This window comes from Ursus maritimus, unplaced genomic scaffold, assembly GCF_017311325.1.
Source record: "Ursus maritimus isolate PB19 unplaced genomic scaffold, ASM1731132v1 scaffold_18, whole genome shotgun sequence".
Taxonomy (NCBI): Eukaryota; Metazoa; Chordata; class Mammalia; order Carnivora; family Ursidae; genus Ursus; species Ursus maritimus.
The window spans coordinates 50,862,316-50,876,352 of NW_024424230.1; the positions used below are offsets into that span (position 1 = coordinate 50,862,316).

General features: G+C 39.3%; 1 protein-coding gene across 3 annotated transcripts in view; it reads right to left on the reverse strand.

Moving 5' to 3' along the window:
• LPIN2 (lipin 2) overlaps positions 1–14,037 on the reverse strand; it is an 83,290-nt gene that overhangs the window by 9,094 nt on the left and 60,159 nt on the right. For 2 of the 3 annotated variants that reach the window (XM_040632690.1, XM_008690344.2), the window contains exons 5-12: positions 12,304–12,411; positions 11,509–11,635; positions 10,134–10,506; positions 6,965–7,064; positions 3,877–4,064; positions 1,962–2,055; positions 1,474–1,543; positions 637–726 (exon numbers count right to left, since the gene is read on the reverse strand). In XM_040632690.1, the coding sequence (XP_040488624.1) occupies positions 637–726; positions 1,474–1,543; positions 1,962–2,055; positions 3,877–4,064; positions 6,965–7,064; positions 10,134–10,506; positions 11,509–11,635; positions 12,304–12,411 (1,150 nt within the window). The remainder of the gene's footprint in view (positions 1–636; positions 727–1,473; positions 1,544–1,961; positions 2,056–3,876; positions 4,065–6,964; positions 7,065–10,133; positions 10,507–11,508; positions 11,636–12,303; positions 12,412–14,037) is intronic. The other variant, XM_008690349.2, reaches the window with a different exon arrangement.

Genomic DNA, 14,037 nt, shown 5'->3' on the forward strand with positions numbered 1-14,037 from the left:
AAAGTGCTTAAGAAACAGACTTTCTCTAGCCAAAGGATAGAAATCTGAGACAGAAGTCATATTCTGCTGTGCAAAAAGCTGTCACTACAAAGCCACAAGTAAAAACTTTAAAAGGGCATTATTTCAAGCCACAGAATACAATACACCTGTCCCACACTCATTAGGTCTGCTCCAGGGACGCCAGGACTCCAGAAGAGAAGTTACTGAAGTTACGGATGCCACTGCCACCTCTGTCTCCTCCCCACACTCTTACTTCCATCTGGAAGGTAACGTAGTGAACAAAGCGGAAAGAGCACAGGCTTTGGAGTTGGACTCATGACCAAACCCTCACTCCATTCCTCCCCAATTCTGTGTGGTCAAGCTACTTCACCTCTTTGCGGCCCAGTTTCTTTACCTGTGACGTGGGAGCTCAAACATCTGTACCATCGGGCTGCAGTGAAGGTGAGAGGTAAAATAAAGCATCTAGCACAGTACTTCACATCTACGTGTTCAACAGTGGGGACTTTATTATTGTTAAGACAGTATCATATAGCCCGAATTGACTTTCTTGTGCTTGGCAAAGTGGTTTTCTGAATAAATCAAAGATTCACTTCTTTTCAGTCCATGGGAAAAAATTACCTCCTCCAGGTCAGTTACCTGTTTGGTCATGCTTTCTCTCTTACGCCAAAACCACCAGCGACCAGACTTCTTTGGCATCTTATCTTTGACCCAGGACTCGACTGTGGCCTGGAAACAATCAACGTGGGTCAGTCTAGCCATCTGCCTATCACAAAGACCCACTACTTTCTACCGTCAGCCTGTGGGACGGTGCCTTACTACGGAATGTGAGCAACACTCTCACGCCTCCCCCAGTCCTCTAGTCTGTAACACCTCTGAAAGGCAGGCAGTCCTCTTTTGTGGTGGCGCAGCTTTGTGGCGGTTCTGTGGTAGAAGACTGGGTGGTCTGGCTATGGGGGGGGGGGGCTGCCAGGTGGGCTGCTCTCATCTCTCTACTCTCGGAAAACATGTTCTTACGAGTTATGAGGACCAAGTAGGCTGATAGATTTAGAACCTTCAGGTTCTACAGAGTAGGCTCATTAGCCACAATCTGACCCAATCACACTGATCTCACACTTCTGGTAGCCACATCACTCTCTTCTTGCTGCTTCTTTCCATATTAATGAGGAATTATTTTTTTCATTCATTCTGTATTTAGCTAACAAATAATAAAATCTCTCAACTTTTATACCCAGTCAGAAACCAGTATAAATATCTAATAAAAATGACAAAGATATGGCAGCCCAGCAAATTTCCTAGATTTTGGGCATGAGATCATTTGAGTGGGCACACCGAACTCTTTGGATCTTCTCTAACATTAATTTTAAACAAAACTTTGAATAGTACCCAGTTTAGAAATGTGCACATAAGGATGTTTCTAAGTATTGTATGCTCTATATACTTTTAAAAAGGAAAAGAAATGGTGGATCATCTCACCTTCGGCAGACTCTTCTGGAATACTTGCAAGCTAAGGATCATGGGAGCAGCCAAAGCCCAGTTATAGTAACTGTGTGAAATAAAAATTGTGCAAAACCATTACACAGAGAAGGGAGAGAGCAAGAGAGCAGAGAATGGGGAAGAGAGGAACGGAGAGAAAAAAGATGATGGGCGTAGAAACAACATAACATTCCTTATTCTTTTCAGTGAAGAGATGATCAGCTAAATTTTTTGTCACATGAATGACCTTTGCTTCAAGCCAAACTTCTCTGAGCAGAAATGCAGCAGAATGTCTAAGACAGAATAACATTTCAATGCTTCACTGAAAAATAAGGCTGAGGCTTCCCTTTCACTTCAAAATCACTGCCCACTAGCTCGTTTACAGCAGATGGCACATCTTATGGCAAGAAAAGTATAACAGTTCAAAAGAGTACTTTGAAAAAAATTCTGCAAGAGTATGTAACAATTACAAAAGCAGGAGTATTTACCGGTTATATATCCGTATTACAAGGTTAGGATTGTCTATAAGCCCAGGGTTCTCTGCAAATTCATGATAAGTAATGATATGCTCCATGAATTTTTCTGCAATGTAAAATAATAATGATCCTTTGGTTAGAGATTACATAAATTCCTAAATGAGTTTATCACAATACTCTACATTAAAGGAACTACAGAATGAGTCCTTTAAAAAAAATTTTTTTTTTACATTCATCAAAAGCAAAATATCACTTTTTTTAAAAATCCAGAACAAGAAAGAACACTTCCTTTTCTATCCTTCTCCTCTTCCATCCACCACTCCTCCCACAGTTAAAAAAAAAACAACAAAAAAATCCAAAAAACCCACAACAACAAAAAAAAAATACAGGAGGGATAGGCCAGAGACTTTTAGGAAAATAGATTACAGATGTGGCCGGAGGGAGGAAGCGGGGGAAGGGGGGAGGGGGGAGGGAGGAGAGAGAGAGAGGAAGACACAAAGACGCGCGCGCGCGCGCGCACACACACACACACACACACACTACCAGAACTAACGAAAACTCCAGTTTCGTTCTTAGACAAACTGTACTGGCCGGCAACTGCATAATTAGGGAATACTCATGGGGATCTTACAGCTTTAAGTGCATGCTACATTAGAAAAACAAAACATTTTACAACTGCTTGGAGGAAAAAAATAAAAAACACACACCAGAATTTGGTTTAAGGTCCGTCAAGAAATGAATCCCAAGTTCTTGGGAAATGAACAAGAATTCTGCATGAATTTTGTGTGCTCTGTTCCTGACCCACACTCCAGTAGATCTAGACGAACGGAATTTTCTCACCAGGACCAAACGCCTTGGTGATGGGTATGTTAATTACTTTTACTTGCCATTTCCGCCTTCTCCAATAACAAGTTCTACCTAAGTTACCCAGACTGTTTTTAAGTATAAATTTTACAGTTTTATATAATTGTGTATTTTCCATTCCACCCCCACCTATAATTTTTAAAGTGAAGGCTTATGAGGATTAAGAGCTATTTTTAATTTCTTGCAAATAATAAAACAAATAGAATTAAGAGATGGAGAAGAAAGAGGCATAATGAGCACCCTGTGACCTTTAAAAAGAGAAAGATTCAACAAAGCACAACTGTAATGCTCAGGGCACCCAGTCGGCCAAACACAGGACTTCAGAGGCTCTGAGGGGGGAGAGAAGACAAAAGATGATACTAGTAGTGGAAGGAAAATCTTTCCTTCGAGGAAAATCAATCAGGGGCCAGCAGCCAAACTGAGAAAACATGAAAAATTTAGTTTACAAAGGAAGGTAAAGCCAGAAAGGCCAAAGAACTTGGGAAAGATACACACGACTGCTCGACCTACCCCAGAGCCATCTGAATTGGCTCTGCTGAAGACCCTTCATTTCTCTGGAGCAACTGTACTTTCCAGGGCCAAGTCTCAAGTCCGAGACAGAAAGTAACCTCTTCTACTTTTTGCTAGAAAGACTATTTCCTCAATAGACAATTAATTTTCCACAACTTCACGCCCTACTCTCATGTCTCAGGCCCAGCGCTTTCCAGGAGGGCAGCCAGACCCCAGTCCACACACACTTCAACTTCACAGATGAGAAAATGGACACAGTGTGAGCTGACCCTGGCCTTTCTGCAAACAGGGCAGCCCGAGAATTCTCCCTCTTCAAGTGAAATGAGCACCTGCAAGGCACTCTCACTCACCCAAACCATTTATTTGTAAGGTCCACCCATACGAGGTACCTTAAATGAGAGGCTAAAGGTCTGACATTAAAGGGAGATACCGGTTACCTGCACAAGGTCATTAAAGAATTTAATACCCTGAGGTGCCTAACCAGCAGGTTTTCTATCAAGTGATGACCAGGCTGCTTTCTCCAGTGAAAACAAGGCGTAACTGCTCAACATACCTCTGGAAATTTCTCCGTTCTCACTGAGACCCCCACAAAGGGAGAGGGTGACATCGGGCAAGTCCATGGCAGAATCTGAGAGGCACTCGGTGCCGCTATCTGCAGCCGCACTTCCCACGGACTGTGGGGACTGGGAGCCAGAGAGTGTGTCAGACTCAGGCCACTGCCGGGAGCCGGGGTCCGATTCACTGTGGGCAGCGGATGGGGAGAAAAGATTTGCCTTATTGCAACTTCTTTGTATTCCTAGCTTACTAAGGGGCTTGAACCAAGTAACATAGCCCCCCTTAAAAAACGAACAGACCTACAGACACAGATTTTCTTAGGGAGAGTTGAGAATCCTATCATAAATGACATTAAAAATGACCTAACAGCACTGCCGAGGAATTAACTACGAATACAGTAAATATGTCACAAAAATCACCACACTTTCTCAGTAAGACAAACTTTTCAACTACAGCCTTTCTGATTTTAATTAAAGGAGTAAAAGAGTTATAACCATTTATTTACATTTCCATGATGAAAATGACAGAGTAATTAAGAAAAATCTGATGTTTGAAAACCTTTGATTCTAACTTCCTAGAAAAAGCTGCGGTGCTATATACATCCTGTAGAAAATTACTATAGTTCAGAGCTGTCCAGGCTTTTCTAAATTCATGTTACTTGGCAAAACAGAACAAAGAGATTAAGCAAGAGAAAATTCTTAGGAGGGTAGACCCACCTTGAAACAAAGATTTTGAGAAAAAAACTAGAAATAAGCTATTCTTACACTAGGGAGGTTCAGGACTAAAGTTGAAGTTATTCAGTATTTTCATTTTTCTAGACGGTAAAGGCATGGAAGCCAGGTTTTAGAAGATGATCCTGAGGGAAATTTTTGTAATGGAGCATAAATCTGAGTGAAAAGGAACAAGGAAATGGTACCTTAAGTTTCTTATTCATGAATGTTTACTGCCCCACACTCTTTGAATGGACATTTAATGCCACACTGAGAAACTGTTCTACAAGTTTCAAATTCTTTTATCAAAAAGCCAATATACTTAATGTATGTGACCCAGTGAAGTTTTCTGATCCTTAGAAAAAAACTCTCAAATCTGAGCAGTAGGTGGCAGCAGAGTATGGCTAGGCCATAAATAGAAAGCAGTTTTCCAAAGCTACGACGTTTTGCATTTGAACCAACAAAAGATTGAGGTTTCTGGAAATTTTCTTTCTTAATAGCAGTGCACACCCAGACCACAATATTGAGATTAATTAGATCAACGGAACGTTCTTCTCACTGGAAATGGTGAAAAAGCCAAAGCCGATGTAAAGCAGCAAAACCTGTTATGTTGGCGTCAAGACTGTCAACACAAAGACTGATGTTTCTGCCTTCTCCTGAGCCCACGGCTAGGTCTCCTTGTAGTCAGATGTGGCCGAGTGACCATATGACCGAGTTTTTAGATGTGGACAAAAGGGGTGTGCTGTGCCCTTCCCAAGCCTGGCTCCTGAAAACTCTGTGTGAGCCTTTCTCTTTTCCCTATGGAGGCCCTAAGGGAATGGTGGAGCCTCGAGATGGAAGAAAAGCTTGTGCCCGTGAATCCCTGGGTGTAAGGCGTCTGGCACCAAACACGAGCACCGGAGTATCACATGAACAAGAAATAAACTTCTATTATGGTAAGCCACTGAGGTCCTGCTTTTTGTCAAGGCGGCTGGTGTTATTCTAACCAATCTAACCTCTAAATACATGGAGGATGCCATCTGACTCTACATATTGCCAAAAATACAAAAGTGATATGATTTACATTAATGTTTAGCTATAATTACAAATACTGAATACTTAACTCAAGATCATGACAATTAACAAACCAAAAGCTTATAAGCATTACATCAGTCTCACTACCTTTAAGTATTTATGAAATGTCTCAAAAAAATAATTTGTCCTTGAAGGAATAAGCTAACCTGGTGAATGGGCAATGACTTTAGGCAGTCAAATTATAATACAGCATAGTAAGGTGCCATTGCATTTACTCTCCTCCTTTTTTAATCAATTTCTCCCCATTTTTTAAAAAGGGAAACTAAGAAATCAATCCTTGGAATATCAATAAATAAGGACTGTGAGATAAAATGATAATTCTAAGCTTACATTTTAACTTTATTGTTTAAAAAAAAAAATGGAGCACTTCCAGTTCTTTCACCTTAAAACCCAACTATTACTTAATGTGAAGAAGATATTTTAAGACAAATTTAGGGCAGAGAGCTAGGAAAGAGTTTTAAGGACCTTCCAAAAATATCTATTAAAAATTTTAAATATCATATCAACCACATCTTTCCATTTTAAATAAAAATTTAGTAGAATATATTTTTCAATAATGTATTTGTAAGTGCTGAATTATGTGTGCCTATAGCTCAGTATATTCAAACCATACCTTCTGTGGGGAAAAAGTAAACTGCTTTTTATAATCACAGAGTCTTATAATGGAATTTCCCTAAGGATGGAAATGAACTTAGGAAAACAGTACAAATACACTGCATATGAAGTTTTAGAGTTATTCAAAGGGGAAAATTTTGAGGGGCGGGGGTGACAAATGGGGAGAGAGAAAATGTGGGGCACACAGACAAGATAGAATAGTGTCTCACTGGGCCCAGCCCAAGTTCAGAAAAAGCCTGGGAGCTCAGACTCACTGAAGGAGTAAAGGCATTCTTTGTAAAATGTTTTTGAATGAAGATATATTACCTTTAAAACACGTAATAAATGAAATCTTAAGAAACAAAAAACACGTAATAAATGAAATAATGCTAATGAACTTTCCCAAGCATGTTGAGTTTGCATAATGACCGTTAAGATTTGCTAATATGAAAGCATAACCATTGGCATATCGTTACAGAGGTTTAACTAGTATACCTCTTCTCATTATACTGAAAATTTCTTTACAAATAGGTAAATTATTGGTTTCAAATCACTACAGTCCAAACAACACACAATTTCTGAATTTCCCAAAATCTGAAGCCATTGTCCTCACCATAACCTTGCTCCTTTCTCTCAGAATGTTTTGCTTTAGAAACAGCCACTGTATTTCACAGCTATTCACCCTTCAACATCTAAGAAATACACTACCTCTTAGGGAAATAGAGGGCTGCAACTTCAGGTTCTAGAGCCTTTAAGTCATCCAGGTAAATATCGTCAGGCCCCTGGTGCTGGCTTCTCTTGTGGACACCTATTTTCATAAGAAAAATGCATCAGACATAAGAACTTCAGCTGTTCTTCATTTACAACTCTTCAAGAAAACAAAGGTTTACAAACAGTAAGACCAACCATGATTCAAACCGCATTTTATTTTTAAAGATCTTCTTTATCTATTTGAGAGAGAGAAAATGAGCAAGAGAAAGAGAACATGAGGAGAGAAGGAGAAGCAGCCTCCCCCGCTGAGCAGGGAGCCCGACGTGGAGCTTGATGCCAGGACTCCGGGACCATGACCTAAGCAGAAGGCAGACGCCTAACTGACCGAACCACCCCGGCGTACCAACTTGCATTTTATTTTTAAAGGTGTCAATTAACCTTTCCCTTGTGTTGGTTCTCAAGCATCCATGCCAATGAAAGAGAAATTCGGTGTTACACACATAACAATCACACAATAAACACACGCTAACTTCTTTCATGTGCTGTTACATGAATAATCCTAGCCCCTGAATCATTAGATATCATGATAAAGTTTTCTTAAGAATATGAATAAGCATAACTGAACTGGATGAAATCACTGGCACTGAGAAAGAGGTCATTATTCTAAAACTGTAAGGGAAGGGTTGCTAGAAACAGGACAGTCACATGGTGCCAAAGTATCACGAAGCATTACCTTCTGATTGCAAAAGGACAAATACCCTTTAAAATGGATAAATCTGGCAGACAACACCTTAAACAAGTGGTCACATTTAGAATCACTAGTAGTGGGACATTATGAGACACTATATAAAATGCTCAATATACCCCAGAGGTAATCTTCAATTCAAAAAATAAACAATGTTGAACCCAAATCTAACTAAGCCTCTAGACCTGCACTGCCCACCATAGTAGGCTACCAGTGTCTGAGTCTGAAGTGAGGTGTATAAAATGTGTTAAAAAATGTGTAAAACACACACCAGATTTCTAAGATTTACTATAAAAAATCTAAAATATCTCAACTTTTATACTGATTACAGGTTAAAATTGTAATAGTTTAGACTGATTAGCTCAGAATATATTACAAAACTTAATTTCACCTTTTTTTTTTTTAAAGATTTAAAGTGACATATGCAGCTCACACTGCGTATCTATTGCGCAGTGTTGTTCTAGAGCCAACCTCCAGTTTAAGGAAACACGGGGATGTCACCTTGAAGAAAAAAAAAACTATCAGATACATCCAGAATGTGAGAAAGCATACCAGAGAATTGGCTGGGCTCTGGAAAAGGTCAGTATCATGAAAAGAAAAGAGGTGCACTGGTGTGTGTATAGGAGAGTGAGGGAGTATGTGTGTGGGCAGGGCTGTTCTAAATTAAAAAAAGGTTAAACTCAAGAACCAAATGCAACATGTGAGCCTTGATGAGATCTTGGTTTGGGGGAGGAAAAAACCCAGCTAAAAAGCTTTTCTTGGCACATGTGGGGAAACAGTATGAATTCTTCCAGATGACAATGGTCCTATGGTTGTGCAGACAACGTTCTTATTCTTCGAAGGTGTATCTTACAGTACTTAAAGATGAAATGTCATAATGCTTGCGAACGGTTTTCAAATGGTTTCGAACAATAAAAAAACTATCTGTGTGAGTGGAGAGAGAAAGAGAGGAAGACAGCAAATATGTCTAAAATTTCATAATAAAAAGCTGGGGGGAGAAAGAATGAGGCCAAATGAACAGTAGAAATCACTCAGTGTTCCTATCTGGTCAGTTCTACACTACGTGCTAAGAATAGGGATCATCATTGCCCCCAGCGGTCACCACGTGGTAGGAATAGGGGTCATTATTTTCTAGACTAAAAACATTGACCCTGAAAACTGGATTTTCCTCCTTACCAGTTCTCAGAGCGGAACACATGGTTATGGGCCTTTGGCGGAAAAGGTGCTGCGCTATAAAGAGCAGGTACCAAGTTAAGCTGGGTCATCAGCTGGATGATCTCATTTGGCCACAAACACCCTCGACAGTCAAATTCTTTTATTATAAATAAGTTCTTTTTTTAAACTGAAATTCAATTTAATTAACATACAGTGTATTATTAGTTTCAGAGGCAGAATTTAGTGATCCACATGAGTTGCATGTAACACCCAGTGCTCATTACATCAAGCGCCCTCCTTAATGCCCCTCACCCAGTCACCCCATCCCCCACCCACTTCCTCTCCAGCAACACTGTTTATTTCCTATAGTTAAGAGTCTCTTATGGTTTGTCTCCCTCTGTTTTCGCCTTATTTTTCCTTCCCTTCCCCTATGTTCATCTGTTTTGTTTCTTAAACGCCACATGAGACTGAAATCATGTGTATGTCTTTCTCTTGATTGACTAAATAAGTTATTTCCAAGTGACTCTGAAGGTCCATACCTGTAGTGGTTATTTATTAAAAGTCAGTTTGTGATTATTTAACCTTTGGTGTATTTTCAATTTTCAGATAAGGTTTTACTTCCCTAAAAAAATAGGGTCCCAGGCCAGTGTTCAGACAGTGAGTATGCTCTGGCTCTTACTGTACTAAAAAGTGTCAACGGGCAACTTTGTATTTTTAAATAGTAAGAATGTTCTGACTTATTAAACTTGTATTCGAAAAGTGAGAGAGAGCTGTTGGGCCAAGAGTTGCACCCAACCTTTTAAGTTTTAGATGGCAATAATCAATGAAAGAAGAGAACACATACTAATAATAAGTGTACATTTATTTATATCCCATGTTACTGGGGAAAAAAGTACTTAATTTGGCCTCAACTAACCAGATGTTTCTGGTGGAAACATTTTTCTCTCATCCAACTTTTTCTTTTTGAATATAAAATTTCTTGGGGATTCCACTTCACTTCATTGGCATACTTTGTCAATAAAATGGTTAATTTTATGCATTAACTGATTTGAACATGCTAATTTTTTAAAAATAATGCCTCCCTAGGGTGTACTGAGGAGTAGTCGGGAGAGAGCAGAGTGGAAACTGCAGTGCAGTGGGGAAGCCGCGTTAAACACGCGATCCGAGCAGTGTGTGCCAGGTCCTGGTCAGGGAGTCCAGATACAAAAGCAGCCATCACATATCATTTGAAACACTAACATCACTTATCATTTAAATTTACAGTACCTGATGCCAAATCAAACAGATGATTACCTTTCTTCTTTGATGGTGAGTCTACTTTCACTGCAGGTTTTGATTCTGAGGGGGCCTCCACTAATGACGGGTTAGGAAGGTGGTCTGCATCTAACATAGATGAAATCTGAGGTGGCTCCGGGGAAGGTTCGAGAAGTTCTGCAGCGGAAGTTGCACTGCTCATCTGCTTACACAGGGCTCTGGGTTTCGGTTTTACTATGGTACAGACTGTTTCTCCCATGGAAGCATCTTTTTCAACTTCACTTATGAGGTTGTCCTCACTGGGAATTACCCGAAAATGGGTATTTTCTGAAGGTGTAATTGTAGCTGTCCTAGGATGATGGTCAGATCTCTCTCTTTTGCTGACCTAAAAAAAAGTTTTAAAAAATTAAACTACCTTCAAAGGTATTTATTAAAATCTATTTCTTAAGCTGGAGGCAGGTAAATGTATTCCTTTTATTTATAACTTAGCACATTTGGTAAACATATGATTTTGTATGTGTGAGATAATTCATACTTAAGAAGTGGGAAAAACTTATCACTGCATTTTGTTCAGTATCATGATACTTACAAAAGAGTTCTATTTCAAACTGCTATACTATGAAGAGTTAAACACCGGAGAAGACTAAGGCAAAACCACAATTTTTAGATGCTAAGAGGGAGAATATTCATTTTCAGAGAGAAAACTTGAGTGCTATATGAAAACTTGGCCCTGCTTGGACTATACCTCAATGCTCTGTTAAAATAGCGTAAAAGTCGGGGCACCTGGGTGGCAGAGCGGTTAAGCGCCTGCCTTCGGCTCAGGGCGTGATCCCGGCGTTATGGGATCGAGCCCCATATCAGGCTCCTCTGCTATGAGCCTGCTTCCTCTCCCACTCCCCCTGCTTGTGTTCCCTCTCTCGCTGGCTGTCTCTATCTCTGTCAAATAAATAAAAAAAAATCTTTAAAAAAAAAAATAGCGTAAAAGTGGGTAGTCAAGTCTCAATGCAAATCACACATATAAAGAAAATGTGTTAAAAAAAAACTTAAGAGGGTCTAAATATTTTCTCTCTCAAGTAACGTATCTTTCCAATTCTTTCATTATGAGCTGGCAAAAAAGCTTTCATAAAATCAATTTTCTATTTAAAACCTAAGTGTGGAAATTCTCATTATTTACTCAATAGAAAGACAAAATAGTGCTGGATTCCTTCTGTTGCAGTTATGAAAAATGTTAACTTTAGATTTCCTCACGTGACCACATGAGGGCAGTACCATCATTTATATTCACATGTGCCGCCTCAGAAATCACCCCTCCCCCCTTCACTCAATGACAGACACGCCTCACAGGTTTTTAACTGGACATACTCCACAGGCAAGTAAACATTAGTACCTTGGTGGACTCTGGGAACCCACCCCACGTCCACTCCATGTGGGACTCAGATCTGAGCAGGCTCTCGGCTGGTTTCACCTCCAGCTCTGAATCACTCTTAGGACACACTGCCGCTGGGGAATAGGGGCTACAAACACAGGACAAAGAAATGTGATGCCTTTTAAGTAGGGAAGGTCAGTCTTGCTGAGCTCGACAGATTAAAAGAAATGTAAGTTTGAATATATCAACTTTATCCTGCCAATATAGACTCTACTGAAGGGAATATCAATTATTTCCTCCATTTGAGTTCTTTAGTAATAATAAAAACACCACCAACCAATATCTATTGAGGACTTGCTGGGTTCTCTGTAAACGCTTTATATATGCATTATCCCACTGATTCGCACAAGAATCAATGAGAAAGGTGATTTTACCTTTGAAATGCACAGAAAGATGGGTTAAATTAACATAATACATGAGAGAAACTGGATTTGAACACAGAACAAAGTGTTACTGCATGTTTCTTCACATTATCCACAGTTACAGTTAACAGTTAACACTAAGATTAGAAGAACTGTAGAGGGCCGAATTCTATGCTGACTATGCAGATGTACGCTGACCAGATACTGTGAGCGTAAGTCAGACCACGTTTAGGAACAAAATAATTTATTGAGAGGGAAGGAACATATTCATGTTACAAGTACATATTCATTCAGTTTTCCTGTATGAGAGAAATGGGAAATATTATTACTGTCCAATAACAGAAAAGCTATTTAATGTATCTTAAAGAAACTGAGAAATTTTGAAAATACTTACTTGTCTAAAGGGGACCAGTCTCCATCAGATAAGGGGTAGTGATCCCCAGAATGGAAGAGCAAAGGTTCCTTATATTCATCTTCCTTTAAGGAAGCATTTGAAGATCCTCTGTGAAAGGAAAAAAAGTCAGGAACAATGACATTATGTCAGCTTAAAAATATCCCCAAATCTACTGACACATGTTTAGACGATACAAATGAAGAAGGCCAAGTGATTAACAACTAATTCTCTTAAAAGGAAAATATGAAGGAGAAGGGGACTCACTAATGCCACCCACCATACACAACTGCAATTACGACTGAGGCAAGGGATAAACAGGAGACAGAAAAGATGTGATTAAAAATTCCCTTGTACAGCCCTTCAAGGTAATTGATTCAAAGGCTAGAAGAGGAAAACTAAGGCTTTATGTGTATTTCATTCAATCCTTACAAATCTGAGGCAGGACTATTCTATTTTAGCTATTAAATAATCAAGGATCCAGAGAAGTTTAGTAATTTGCCCAAAATCAAAGAGCTAGTAAGTGGCTGAATTCAAAACAAGTAAGCCCTTGTTCTTTCATTATACTCTCCTGTATATTACAGCAAATACAAGACTATGAGCTGAAGACGAGCTATGGTTCAAAAATTCAAAAATACCCTTAAAACTCTTAAAAAAACACAACTTTTTTTTCTCTTTGTTTGGGTCAAGAATTACCTGAGAACTTCCTCCTTATTTAGAATCTATATGATATGGGGATATGAGAAAGATGATACAAAAATACGATAAATGCTTTTAAGGTTCATTCATACAGAGACCTCAGAACTACGGGAGAATGAACTAATGCTTATAATAAGGTTTTAATTAATTTACCCTTTGGTTTTCTTGAATTCGCACAGTTAATGTACTAACTTGAAAACATCCCTCAGAAGCACTGTGGGCCCCAGCTGTTCATCTTTAGTTGGAAATTTACCACTTGTCCTATTTGAGAGTCTATATGAGATTTATGTAGTATATGTTGAGAGCTCTGCAAAGTATAAATAAAAGTACAAAGAAAACCTCTGAAAAGTGTAAAGCACTACACTTTCCAGTTTAAGAGCTTATTATAGAAAATTCTACATTCTACCAGGACAGATATTCTATATAAAATGAGAATATCTGTATGACTTAATTTGGTAGACTAAAAATAGAGGTAGAAGGGGCGCCTGGGTGGCTCAGTCGTTAGGCATCTGCCTTCGGCTCAGGACGTGATCCCAGAGTCCTGGGATTAAGCCCCACATCGGGCTCCCTGCTCCACTGGGAAGCCTGCTTCTTTCTCTCCCACTCCCCCTGCTTGTGTTCCCTCTCCCCCTGGCTGTCTCTGTCAAGTAAATAAATAATAATAAAAAAATCTTTAAAAAAAATAGAGGTAGAAGTCAGTTTATTGACTCTAATATTGCCTTTCGTCCTTTATATCCTCACTGAACGTGCTCTGCTTTCCCACTAAGTCTGCCATGTCATGGTTTTTCCGCATAGCTGCATCTTCTAACTTAAGGTTTTCCTCTCTCTTCTTTCTCTCACAAGAATTAAACTCTGGAATAACACCTCATTCGAGGGGAGAGAAACATATACTTGAGAAAGGCAGACATCTAGGTAAAAATACCCTATTTCTTAAAAAATGAAACTCAAATGGTAAACACTGTAAAAAGGGAAAACCAGATGCTTATGAACAGTCCTTACTTGACAAATCTGAAAGCGTCAGACAGCCTGACCCATCAT